The following is a 13,840-nucleotide window of genomic DNA, read 5'->3' as shown; positions in this document are numbered from 1 at the left end:
CAATGATGCGATTCACATTCGTATATACGCAGCTGATCAACGTCGCTGACAGGCTATGACAGCGTCCTTATGTGCCGACGCCGGTGTTTTAGCGAGCAAAGCGGCTGATGTGGAGTGAAGCCACGTTAATGACAACGTGTACAACCATCGGAGATGTGAGCAGGACAGACGGAACAACTGATGGAAAAAGTGTGGACTTTATACCAGTTTTTAAATTGTGCTGATCGGCCACGTAAAACCAGAGTTATGTTAAAAATATCTGCAATGTTTGTTTTTCTTCCTGAATACTGTCGTTGTTTATATTTACGTTTCTTATATTTAAGAAACGGTAAAAATGGTGTTTTATAGGGAAAACGCTCGAAAGCCTGTGAGCGAAAACAGCACCCCCCCCCCCCCCCACACACACACACACACACACACACACGCACACTTACCCCACCCTTTAAAATGTACCATGTGGACCAATCAAAACATGATATGGCAACATGGCATTTAGTTGTTTAGGAAGGGGGAAGTTTTAGGAGTGACGGCGTGTTTGAGATGTGAGAGATTTGTGACGTTTAGCGCAAATCTTGTGTAGTTAGTGTGTAGTGTAGTCAATAGTGTTGTTGTGTGTGTCAGAACAATGAGGCGCCTGCTGAATGTTACAGGTGTTATAGCAGTGATACATCTGCTGTTGTCAGGCCTGCAGGTTTCAGGCTGTTGTTCTCCTTCATCTCATAGTGGACAGAAATTATTTTTTGGAGTGTGTTACGGATTCAAATATTGGGGATGGATACAAGAGGAAAAACCACAATAACAACACTGGTCCGGCCGGGTTGAGTCAAACGATGATTTTAATGGTCACACGCGTGGGAGATGGACACTGATGCAGACAGCATCAGATCTCAAAATGGTGGAGCATTGATCAAACTCTTATAGCCTCTAGTGGCCCCACCTAATCATAAAAGCCTAAACATTCACATGCTTTCTCTCACACAGCGCCTAAGCTACGACCTTGGCTCCCTGTTTATCTGCTCCTGCTGAGATGGGGCAGAAAACTCCAGCATGTTCTGTTCTCTTCTAATCAGACAAATAAGGTGATGACTTTCTGCAAACAGTATTTCTTATAACTCAGCAGTATAATGCATCATAAAACAACATCATTCATTCACAATAAATCAGCAGTCTAATATAATGCAAATCAGTTTAACTAATGCAATAGTTACCACCTTCTTCTAATTCAGGAGAATAATGCAAACTAAAACTACATAATAATTCACAATCTTTAATTAGGGGTATAACATGGCATAAAATAATATTATAATCCCACAAGTGGCACAAATAATCTGTGTGGCATCAGATTTGATGCAGAACAGCTGATTGTTCTGTAAATAGTTTGAAATGTTTATTTATAAAAACGCCTTGGCTGCATTTTTAGGTAAACAGCTGCAAAAAACTTTGTTACTTTTTTGAAGAAGTAACTATATAATTAATTGCCTAACATTGGTCATTATTTACTGTATGTTGCAGACAGAGTTACAGACTCTCTCCCAGACCACAGACTCCTAATACAAGTCAGAGCTTTATATAAAAAAAAAAAAAGAAAGTTGTGTTTTCAAAATTGGAGTTCAAGTTATTTTTTCTTCCAATAGTGTTAACATGCTACACAGGTCATGAACAAGATTTTTTTTTTCATTTTCATTGTAAGTGGGCTAAAGCAGTTAATTAAAAGTAGTCTAACATAAATGCTGTAATTTGATTATTTTAATAAACATGTGACTTGGATGGATTCAATGCTGGCGTGACCACAGCGCACACGTCTGCTGTTGCTCACAGTGGTCCAAGGGTGTGTTTGCTCAGACTCATGAAAGAGGGAACATTGTCTACAACAAAGTACCTGCAGTCTACAATACACCGTAGTAGTTTCTATGTGCAATATTTCTCATATGCAATATTAGTTCTTGTCAATCCCTGTCACTACATTGCGTGCCTGTCCATAAAGATATATATACTAGGGGTGCAACGATATTCGTATCGATATTGAACCGTTCGATACAGTGCTTTCGGTTCGGTACGCATATGTATTGAACAATACAACATTTGTAATTTATTTTATCAACTTTCCTTCCGACGATGCTGTCTGTGTTGAGCGCTCAGTGAATCTGCGTTCGACTACTCCGCCTAGGCTGCACTGTCGAGCGCAGATCCACTGAGCGCTCCACACAGACAGCATAGTCAGAAGGAAGAGCGCAGTGCGGAGCAGAATGTTGGACCTTTTTCCTGTGACCTGTAAATCCCTCATCAGCTCATCTGTACAAAAGGTTCCAGTGCTTCCTGGGTCTAAGAACGCGTATGATTCAACTGTTGTGTTGCTCCTTGAACATCTGACCTTCACAGGCACAATTGAAAGTGCACAGACTGCTTCGCCAGCCCCAGTACAACCGCATGTTTCACTGCCTGCTGCTGGAGAAAAACTTGCTGCTGGTTCTCTGATACTTTTACTGTCACTATCAGGAGAAGAGTACTGCTCCTTATGCAGAATCGTGGGATGTTTCTGAGAACAAGTCTCACACGTGTGTCTTTGCTGACAGCCTTTGCTCAGATGCCCCTGTGACAGGCAACCAAAACACAAGCTCTTTGATTTGAGGAAATCAAGCCTTTGTCTGTGAGGCTTTTGCTTGAGGAGTCTGCAGGTACTGAGGTTATGTCCTCCCTTATGACAGAAAAGACACTGTCTTCCACCTGTAGAGCCTACATTTTCCCTTTCCCTCTTTGTCTGCTCTGGACTGTTTGACACAGGTGCCGTATTAGTAGCAAAGATGCTTTCCCTCTCCTTGAATTTCAGAGCATTCTCTTTGCACACCTTTGCTTTGCCCTTGTCTCTAGACAAAGTGGTGTCCTGAATGTTACCAAACAATGGGTGAGAAGCGATCTTTGCCTGCTTCTCTACAAAACTGACCAGATCAGCGAATCTAGCTCTCATTGCTGTACGTTCTTGAATGTCACAGGCGAAACCCCTCCACCTTTCCCTTAATTTAAAAGGAAGCTTGGAGATGACTGTTCTCATATTAGTAGAGCTATCCATCTCCTCAATGTACTCCATGCTGTCTACTGTGTTACAGCAACTAGTGAGGAACATAGCAAACTCCATCAGTGCATCACCATCCTCTGGCTTAATTACAGGCCATTTTAGAGCTCTTTCAATGTAGGCTGAGGCAATAGTATATTCATCCCCGAAATGCTTGCGCAGAAGCCTCTTAGCTTCAGCGTAGCCCCTGTCAGGATACATGTGCGAACAGCTACGAACAAGAACCTTGGGTCTCCCTTGGGTGAACTGCTCCAGGAAGCGCAACCTATCTCTATTGCTGTCTGTCCTTTCCTCAATCCCATGCTCGAACGCTTTCATAAAAAACCCAAACTCCAGTGGATCCCCACTGAATACTGGAACATCCAAAGGAGGGAGAGTGGATGCTTTCTGTTGTTTTACTAGGAGCTCTGTAATCTCGTTTTGTCGCTTCATGACATTCAACAAGTCTTTAACATCAGCCATCCTGCCTTGACTAGTAATAGACTGGCTATTATCCTTCTTATTCAATGGACGAGGAAGTCTGCTACTCCTTTCTGAGCCCTGCATTACCTCTGACTCACATCCTCGACCGACATCTTCATGTTCTGGCTGAACCAAACCAAAACTGGCCCCAATACTTTGGCCCGGAGCTCTTTGGCAGGTAGCCATTTTGTTGACCAAGTCAGCAGAAGTGTTATGGGCTGGCTCCTTCACAGTCAGCACCTCAAGCTTTGCGTTAGCTGCAGCAATAGCTGTTTGCAACTCCCATTCCTCCCTTTTTGCCTTAAGAACAGCTTCTTGTCTGTCAATCTCCATCTTTTGCTTTAATGCCTCAGCACGCGCTACCAGAGCAGCCCTCTCTGCCTCAATCTTTAGCCTGACAGAATATGTGGTCGAAGACACAACAGAAGAGGTTCGACTGCTTCGATGTGCTTTACTGCGTCTGGACGATATTGCTGAAGCACAGTCTGCAGGCTCAACTTCAGCATCAACCATTCTTGCTTCAACTGCTTGCATTTCCACTCCTTTTAACCATCTCTCGACTTTCTCCACAAAACTTCTCAAATAGCTAGCCTTTGGCTCATACCACTGTGTCTGATCATGAAGAACTTCCGACTCAGTCAAGTGATTTTTAACTGCATCGTTGTTTTCACAAAACTCAATATATATTTTTGAGAAGTCAGTGGCTAATTTAACAGACACTTCCTCAAAATTGCCGTCATCTTCCATAAGCTCCTCAATCTCTTTTATCTTTCTAGTAAGATAACCCAACTTGGTTTTCCTTGTCACTTTAAGATGCTGAAGCTTTTCCTCTTGTGCTTTAAAGGTTGGCTTGGAAACTCTTTTTTCCTGCTGCTCCATATTAATTGCGCTGCCATAAACCTTTCAATGCAATTAATCCTTTACACAGGCCATGTACCACTTAACCATACAGGAATTTTCACAAACCGTAAAGCAGGCACAGCCTCATACTTTTCAGATGCGGGGTTTTCTTACTGCCGAAAGGATCCGGAAGCACGGGAAGACTGAAGCGCATCCTCTTTCACGTCCCGTTTTCCAGTTTACCCTTGCCGCGCCGCGGGCCGATTAACTCTGTGCGCCGGTGACGCGTGCGTAATCCTCTCACTTTCGGAGCAGTTTTCTGACTATTATAGCGGCAACCTTCGGTCCTTCTTTGCCGCTTCTGCAGAACGTAAAGTTTCTGACTCGTGCTCTTGTTAAGTCTCTTGGATGCCTTCCGGTAGCAAAAAACGAGGCGAAGGAAAAAAGGGGCAAAACATTTATTTTCCTTACAAATCGAAAGGTACAAAACAAATGCCTCTGGTGGGAGCTCCGTTTATATTCCCTTTGTGTTACAACAAAAAATGACATTAAAACGGCGACGGTCAGAAAACTGTTGCTCCACGTCCTGCTTGCTTACCTAACCTTTTACCCACACCCCTCCGCATGCGGGTCAAATACACACCCCCTTTACGACATCCCCCAACACTTTACAACAACAACAGACTAACAAAGCAGGATTAATTTATGGAGCACAGCATATTACATTATAACCTAAAATGATCAAGATTATAATAAAAACTTAAAAATCATGACAAATACTTAAATATGGCATGATGTAACTGAGTAAAATATTGGCCTGGACTTGGCTCCAACATAGCTTTTATTTTGAAAGAGCCATTTCTCTGTAATAAACTCTCTTTTTCCAAAGATGAGTGATTTCTCGATCAGATAGATTTATTTTTTTATTACTTTGTTGTTTCAGCAACATTAAATTTAAAAACTGTACTTTTGAGTTAAAATATATATTCATAATTTTAATAAATGACAAATTAAAAAAGCATGAACATTTTTTTGTATCGAAAAAATATCGAATCGTGACACCAAAGTATCGAACCGAACCGAACCGTGAATTTTGTGTATCGTTGCACCCCTAGTAAGCCAGTACTCCAGCCAAGAGCAGGGGTAAGGAATCATGTCTTTCTTCTTGGCAATGCAGAAGATTTTTTGCAGCAGACCGACGAAGCTCCAAGAGGTTTTTGTGATCATATATCAGTAATGAGTTGACATCACGAAAAACAGGAACAACAGCAAAAACACAATTACAATTGAGAGCAGTAGATGACTCGCCACACACAATGGCACCATGTTAGCCGATGTTACACAAGTAAACAAAAGACCAAAGTGTGAAGACCCTGCAGAGCTCAGACTGAGGCAATCGTCTCACCATGGGGACTCTTCAGCCTCCATTTCAGCATCTATTGATCAAGAAGTTTAATCAGGAGACATTTACAGCTCACGTGTCAGGAGGTAAAGCAGCAGCTTTACCTGTTGTTATTTATTTATTACCTCAGAATCTCTGCTGAAATGAAACTTCCTTCTCCAGTGGGGAGGGCCAGTTGGGCCACAAACGAGTGACCAGGTTTTGAGCATCCTCGTAAGTATAAAAGTCAGATTTAGGGACTGTCACAGCGTCACGCTCACAGATTGTGAGGTTCTTCCTCAGATCATCAGAATCAAATTTCAGCACCTGGAAAAAAATGAACAAAGAGAAAGAAGACGAGCAACATTTTTACACATGAAACCTACAAAATGAAACTATAGTACAAACACAATTGAGACACTTGTTTTATTTACAGAAAACATGTTCATTTATTCATTTTCACTGATGTCCCTGTCATGCCCGTGGGTGAGGTGTTGTTGCAAAGAGAGACACTGAGGGCCTGTATAGAGTATCATGGATTAAATGAAATCAATGTTAAAAATAAGTACACCCTGCCTTTGATTATCTCTGTCTTCAAATCACTTCATGGAGCCAGCTTACTAAGGTGGAGCTTTGAAATGCTTACCACCTCATTTGCACCCGGGAGGGTGACAAATGAAAGACAGCTTTTAACACCCTGCTTGGACACTGAGTATTTAATTATACCTTTCAGCCTCACCAACACTCCAGCTGTCTTCCAGGTCCTAGTTAATGATGTGCTTAAAGAATTTATGCATGTATTCATTTTTGTCAATCTTGACAATGTTTTGGTCTTCTCTAAGACACAGGTAGGGCATCAGGTCCACGTCTGTTGCCTTTTAAAATGACTCCTGGAGAATTGTCTCTATGTGAAGGCAGAGAAGTGTGACTTTCATACTGCTACAGTCTCTTTTCTTAGTTTTGGTTTGTCTGGAGGGCAGGTGAAGATCAATCCCACTAAGGTGTGTGCAGTCACTGAATGGCCCATCCCAGATTCACGGAAATAGCTACAACACATCTCCGCAAACTTCTACCATCAGTTATGCGGAACTACTAACAGTGGAGTCACTGGCTTGAGCAGCCGTCCATCATCTGGATGGACCCCAAGAATCTGGTTTATCTCCATTCAGCTAAGAGACTGAACACTGACTAAGCCCGCTGGTTTCTGCTTTTTGGTCGGTTCCATTTCATTCTCTCTTATCGCTCCAGGTCCAGGAATCCAAAACCTGAAGCTCTCTCCCGCCAGTATTCCCAGGATACAGACCAGTTGGAGTCAGAGCGTTCCTGTCTGCCACCTGCGCTGTTGGAAGTCTTACCTGGGATATCGAGTCTGTGATCCAGCAACACCTACAAAGGAGATCCTGATCCTAGCTCGGGATCCCCCAACCCTTGCTACATACATACAGCTGCCTTTTCTGTTTTCATCCATTGGAGAAAACCTGCATGGTTTGCCTGCCACCTGGGGGTAAGCTGAACTATTTCTCTCCTTAATTCAACTCAATTCAATTCAATTTTATTTACACAGCGCCAAATCACAACAACAGTCGCCTCAAGGCGCTTTATATTGTAAGGTAGACCCTACAATAATACATACAGAGAAAAACCCAACAATCATTTGACCCCCTATGAGCAGCACTTTGGCGACAGTGGGAAGGAAAAACTCCCTTTTAACAGGAAGAAACCTCCGACAGAACCAGGCTCAGGGAGGGGCGGGGCCATCTGCTGCGACCGGTTGGGGTGAGAGAAGGAAGACAGGATAAAGACATGCTGTGGAAGAGAGACAGAGTTTAATAACAGGTACGATTCAATGCAGAGAGGTCTGTTAACACATAGTGAGTGAGAAAGGTGACTGGAAAGGAAAAACTCAATGCATCATGGGAATCCCCCGGCAGCCTGCGTCTATTGCAGCATAACTAAGGGAGGATTCAGGATCACCTGGTCCAGCCCTAACTATATGCTTTAGCCTGAAAACTGAAGGCTCTGCCTCCCATTCTACTTTTAAATACTCTAGGAACAACAAGTAGGCCTGCAGAGCGAGAGCGGAGCGCTCTAATAGGGTGATATGGTACTACAAGGTCATTAAGATAAGATGGGGCCTGATTATTTAAGACCTTGTATGTGAGGAGCAGGATTTTGAATTCGATTTGATTTGATTAATATGTGCATTGAAGGACATGTCCTGGTCAAAAATGACTCCAAGGTTCCTCACAGTGTTACTGGAGGCCAAGGTGATGCCATCCAGAGTAAGAATCTGGTTAGATACCATATTTTTAACATTTCCAGGGCCGAATACAATAACCTCAGTTTTATCTGAATTTAGAAGCAGAAAATTAGAGGCCATCCAGGTCTTTATGTCTTAAGACATTCCTGCAGACCCCTGGAGAGGTTGTTACATCCTTGCAGAAGTTCTCTGCTCTCTAGGAGTTCACTCTGCAGGTGGAGGGAGAGATATAAGAGAGGTGGAGAATGAATTCAGCCTGGGTGTCTATTGTCTTGTGTAGTCTGGGAGATGATTGGATGATGGGGTGGGTGAAGTTTTCTCTGCGCTGGGGCCGGGTGGGCTGCCCTGGCTTGTGTGGGGCGGGGCGGTGCTGCTGCTGTGGGCCCCCTGACGTTGGTGGATTCCAGAGAGCGGGGGTGCCTACTGGGGTCAATGGGGGAGCTGGCCCCAGTGAGGGGCAAGTAGCCCCTCCCTTCCGCCCCTCCCCATCCTCAGCTCCCTCCCTCTTCCCGCTCCACCACAACCACCCACACATGCAGGGCCTTAGGTTGCAGGTGTGTCACTAGGGTGCAGGGGAGGGCCTTGGGGGTGGGCATGTTATACAGCGTCCAGAGTATGGACTGTGTATTCAACCTCACCTCTGGCGCCGGTGCCCACTTTTCAATTTTAAATGCATGTAGACATTGAGGATTCTCGGGAGGCGCCGTGCTAAACCTGCTGCTCTCTGGCAGCAGCACCATGCCCTTACGTGTTTTAAATGCACTTTAGAACAGCATACAGCAACACTCCATATGAGAAGGCGGAGGGAGGTTTGGGGTCTTCACACACACCCGTTCTCTGTTAGCCATTGGGGCGGGAGGAGTTGGCCGTCCAATTGGGATCTGGGATCTGGGGCCTCCGTGCTACTGCAGGGCCAGGGGCGGTCTGCTTGTCTCCACCCCAGGGAAAAGGATAACATCTCCTGGGTCTAGGTGTGGTTTCCCCTTCTGGGGGTGGTGGTGCGTGAACTTGGGGTATAACGTATGTTTGGGGAGTGTGATTGCGTGTACAGTGTCTGTTTATGTCTGTCTCCACGTTGGGTGAGTGCCAAGTATTTGTATATGTGTGCATGAGGGTGGAAATGCACGTTTGTGTCTGTGTGTGTCTTTATGTGTGTGTCTATGTGTGAGGTCGGGTCTGAGATGCCACCCCTCTGGGAACATCTCAGGCCCTCCAAGGTATGGAGGCCTATCTCCCCCCACAACCCTCCCTGTCGGTGGATGATGCCCTCAGGTGTCAGTGCGTTGGTGGTTCTTGGTGCCCGGGGCTGGGCGCTTGGGTATGTATGGGTATCCCGGTGGGGCCTGGGGGGCCCTTGGGCCTCTGGCCTCTGGGCCTGGGGTTTGGTCCACTCTGGCACAGCTGGCTGCCAGCAGAGCCTGTGGGCATGTCACTGCAGCCCCCTCTGGCTTCTGCTCCGTGACTGCTGGGTGACTCCTAGCCTGGGGCTCTACTCAGCTCTTCCCAGGAGGGTGGCATGGATACCCCTTTGTTGGTACTCCTTCGGTTCTAACACTCTAGGGCCTGTGGATGTCTGGGGCCTGGATCTCCTCCATGCCTGCTTCATGCCTTGTGGACGGGGCTATAGCTCTCCATACCCTCTAGCAAATCATTACATGGAGAAACCTTTTGAATACAAACGCGCTCACGCATACAAGTGTACACACAGGTGTACTCAAGAGTGTTCACAGACACAAACTACACCTTTCTTGGCTGCTACCTCAAAGCACATTGTGTGCTCTCGATCTTGCGTGCTGCACAATAACATGTAATATTTAGTATCTACTGTTATTTACTGTTAGCTAGTTTATTGCGATGGTGTTGTGTTTATTATATTGCTCTCTTTTTCGCTTGTTTGCTCTTCTGTTTTTTCTTCTCTCAACAGGTGATCCAGGTAGGGCTGTGCGATATGACCAAAATCTCATATCCCGATATAAGACAACTATCGTCCCGATAACGATATAAAACTTTTTTGTAAATTCTGTGAATCTCGGGCAGCTCGACTTGCGGGAAGTGTTTCCAGCTGGGCATCGTGTACCTGGAGTCCAGTGTTTTAACCGATGCATGAAACGATACATTTTTAGACATAAGTTGTAACGGCCGCCGTTTTCTTTGTGAGTATTTATTACACGGCGTGCTGCGGGGAAAAGCCTGTTCTAATGTTTGAGTCTAAGGTTTATTTTTTAGCACCTGACGGCTCTTTTTTTACTTCTCATCCTAAATAATCTGCTCTTTCACGTGATTCAGTTTATTTTGAAAAGTCTCAACAGGAACTTGAGCTTTATTGTGAAAGGTTTATGTGGAACATAAACAAGCGGACACGCGATGGTGTTACCGTCGTTGTTGCTAACGACAACGCATAAAAACAGGCGCTTGTCCGTCTGTAGTGTGGTTATATTAAGTATAAGAGAACTTTAAGAAATTAATATAACCACTACAGTGACCATCAAAACCATGAAAAAAATATTGCCGTAAACAGCTTATTTTGCGACACCACGAAACAAACGATAGCATAAAATGAAACGATAGACGTTTTTATATCGTCATCCGATATATATCGTTATATCGAACAGCCCTAGATCCAGGTGATTTTTTTAAGTGGTTTTTCTCACTGTCCCTCGTCCCCTCTGTTTTTCTTTTCCTCCCTCTCTTTCTTTCTCCCTTTTCTATCCCCCATTCATGTCTGTCCCGTCTGTAACAACTGAAAATAAAATAACAACATAATAATAATAAAGGTCAATCAAATGGACCAATATGGCAAGGCCATGATGATCCACTTAGTAACGTAAATCCATTGGGCATCTTTCTTGGCCTTCAGACAGTAATTCTGATGGCTAAAGAACCAAATGGGACAGGTGCAAAAAAAAAAAGACATTCCTGCAGTTTAACTCATTGGTGTGTGTGATCTGGCTTCATGGACAGATAGAGTTGGGTGTCATCTGCATAGCAGTGAAAATGTATGCTATGTCTTCTGATGATGCTGCCTAAGGGAAGCATGTATAATGTAAATAGAACCGGTCCTAGCACTGAACCCTGTGGAACTCCATAATTAATCTTAGTGTGTGAAGAGGACTCTCCATTTACTTGAACAAATTGGAGTTTATTAGATAGACATGATACAAACCACTGCACATGAGATGAGTCCACTGTCAGACGCCATAAGATATTTTTTTCCAATCCCCTTGTAGTACCATGCCTAATATATTGTCATTTGTATCATTTATAACCTTCACTAAAGCTGTTTCTGTGATGAGCTCTGAAACCTGACTAATGCTCTTCAAGTAAGCCATTCCTCTGCAGATGATCAGTTAGCTGTTTTACAACGACTCCAGATTTTTTTTAGATAATTACCTAGAAAGAAATGGAACTTACCTGCCTGCCCTCCAGTTCTCCACCATCAATCACCTCACCCCTGGAGGCCCGCAATTCTCTGACTCCCACAGAGCGCTTCCTCCCCTCTGTTGCTGCTCAAGTTCATGAACCAATATAAACTTTCCTATCATTTTACAGACTCCCTGCCTCAGTTTCCACTCCATAGCTAATTCTCCTTCTTTTAGAAGGCCCTGCCCTGTGTGACTCCCGCTGTGTTACATCCATCCTCGCACTGCTCGTGACAGTATTTACACCTCCAAACACACCCTAACACTGGCATAAACACACAAAGACAAGAAACTGAGTTTCAATTATTAATTTGTTGCCTGCGAAACTCAGAAAGAGAAAAATTCTCCTCCAGTGGAGAGAAAAGCTTCTTCCAGCTTTAAGATGATTAAACAAACAAAATATCCCTGATGTGGAAATCTTCAGGTGTGTGAGGAGGAGGAGCAGTGAAGGTACCTGTCCTCCCGCCACATGCAGGGCGATGGCGACGTGGTCCCAAACATAAAACTGTGGATCCTGAATCAGCCCCCAAGCTTCCATCAGGTTTTTGTCACGTCTTTGTAAAAGCACATATCTGAGAGGAAGCAGCGTCTGAATCAGCTGACAGTGTTAAAGGATCAGGAACATCCACCAAATGTTGTCTGAGTGTGTGTGTGTGTGTGTGTGTGTGTGTGTGTGTGTGTGTGTGTGTGTGTGTGTGTGTGTGTGTGTGTGTGTGTGTGTAACATCTGTTTCTTACTTGTGTGTCTCACACATGGCCTCGGGCCTCCAGGTGAAGCGTCCGTCCCTGTAAGCACAGATGGTGTTCGGAGGGTCATTCAGCATGGGATACTCAGAGAAGAGCTTGTCATTGGCTGAGCTGTGGACCAGCACAGCATACATCACTTCCTGTCTGTACAGGGAAGTCCTGAGAACACGCATGACGGGCGGGCGGCCGGAGCAATACTGGAAAAAAAACCATGTTTTGATGACAGACTCACACCAGCTACACCGGGCTTCATCAGTGAGCCGGGACGTTGTACAGACGTCTCAGCCAAACACATAATACACAAAATGTTCCACTGAGGTGAAGCTGACCAGCTAAAACAGAAAATCATTGATTACATGAAGGAGTCAGGGAGCTTTTTCAGTCTGAGGGGCTACACTGACAAAATCAAGTTTAAAAATCTTCATTGAGCTAATTAATGTTAATTTACACTGAAGGAGTCCGTACCTGCTCGCTGTAGGCCTCCAGCACCTCCTCCACCGTGAAGGTGAAGCGGTACGATCCATACCTGGACTTCTCACTGAAGGCTGGAGACGAGGCAAAGTCCACCAGGAAGCCCTGCTTCCGCCGGGCCTGCTCCTCAGTCCAGTTTGGGAAGGCCTCCTCCAGGAGCCTCCTCTCAGCTGACCGGATCTCCTCTGGTCCAACAGCCAGACTCCACCACACCAGGGACAGTCTGTCTGGATCCTCTGAGCCGCTCTTTGGATCCTTGAAGCCTCCGTCATTCTTGATCTCTTCTAATCTGTATGTGTCGTGTTTCAGCCGAGACACATGAAACTCAAGTGAAACCTCTCCAGGTCCGGGGTACGGAGGGATGTCGTCTTTGTAGAGGTACTTCTTGTACAAATGAGTATCTTGAGCTTCCTGTTTCAAATCATTCAGCTTTAAATGCCTCGCTTTATAATGTTTTTGTTCTTTGACGTTTCCTTGTCTCTGCATGATCCGATTTGGATGATGTCGATCAAACAGACCGTCCAGACCGTCAGTGTCACTCTGCTGATGTGGAGAGCAGCTCTGACAGCTCAGTATAAGTCAGGCAGTGTCATCGGCTGGTTATCTGGAAATAAAAGTTCATCTTTGAACACACACACACAATAACACACTGTTGTTGTAATCAGCATGATCAGCACTGGGTGTGAGTCACGGGACAAGATTTCTTAAAGCACCCAGGGGTGATTACTAATTATAGGAACTCACATACAGGAGCCTGAGAGCTTTGTCGCAGCTGGATCCAGGAGGCAGACGCGCTTTCTAAGTTTGATGATTAGGCTGAAGACTTTCCTCTTTGATGAAGCTGGAAACACAGACAGTATGAAAAGAAATGAAGTGTGTGTGTGTGTGTGTGTGTGTGTGTGTGTGTGTGTGTGTGTGTGTGTGTGTGTGTGTGTGTGTGTGTGTGTGTGTGTGTGTCTGTGTGTGTGTGTGTGTGCCTTCACCACCCTCTGTAGTGATTTGCGGCTGCTGGCAGAGCAGCTTCTGTATCAAACTGTAAAGCAGTTCGTCAGCAAACTCTCGATCGCACACCTGTAGAAATTTGAGGTGATGTTGGCGTTCATGACAAACTTCTTCAGCTTCCACAGGAAGTAGAGTCGCTGATGAGCTTTCATGATTGCAGTGTCCGTGTGGAAGGTCCAGGAGAAGTCC

At 44.9% G+C, this 13,840-nt stretch overlaps 1 protein-coding gene across 2 annotated transcripts in view; it reads right to left on the bottom strand.

Moving 5' to 3' along the window:
• LOC146700834 (uncharacterized) overlaps positions 1-13,840 on the bottom strand; it is a 113,326-nt gene that overhangs the window by 97,708 nt on the left and 1,778 nt on the right. Inside the window, exons 2-7 of one of the 2 annotated variants that reach the window (XM_085471101.1) lie at positions 13,394-13,490; positions 12,644-13,253; positions 12,170-12,375; positions 11,887-12,004; positions 5,900-6,080; positions 4,523-5,808 (exon numbers count right to left, since the gene is read on the bottom strand). In XM_085471101.1, the coding sequence (XP_085327227.1) occupies positions 5,901-6,080; positions 11,887-12,004; positions 12,170-12,375; positions 12,644-13,135 (996 nt within the window). In that variant the 5' untranslated portion in view covers positions 13,136-13,253; positions 13,394-13,490 and the 3' untranslated portion in view covers positions 4,523-5,808; position 5,900. The remainder of the gene's footprint in view (positions 1-4,522; positions 5,809-5,899; positions 6,081-11,886; positions 12,005-12,169; positions 12,376-12,643; positions 13,254-13,393; positions 13,491-13,840) is intronic. The other variant, XM_085471102.1, reaches the window with a different exon arrangement.

The sequence above is a fragment of the Copadichromis virginalis genome, linkage group LG10 (genome assembly GCF_057382275.1).
Source record: "Copadichromis virginalis isolate Kocher_CV1m ecotype Utaka linkage group LG10, C_Virginalis_male_GT1.1, whole genome shotgun sequence".
Taxonomy (NCBI): domain Eukaryota; kingdom Metazoa; phylum Chordata; class Actinopteri; order Cichliformes; family Cichlidae; genus Copadichromis; species Copadichromis virginalis.
This window is presented reverse-complemented; position numbering and strand designations above follow the sequence as displayed.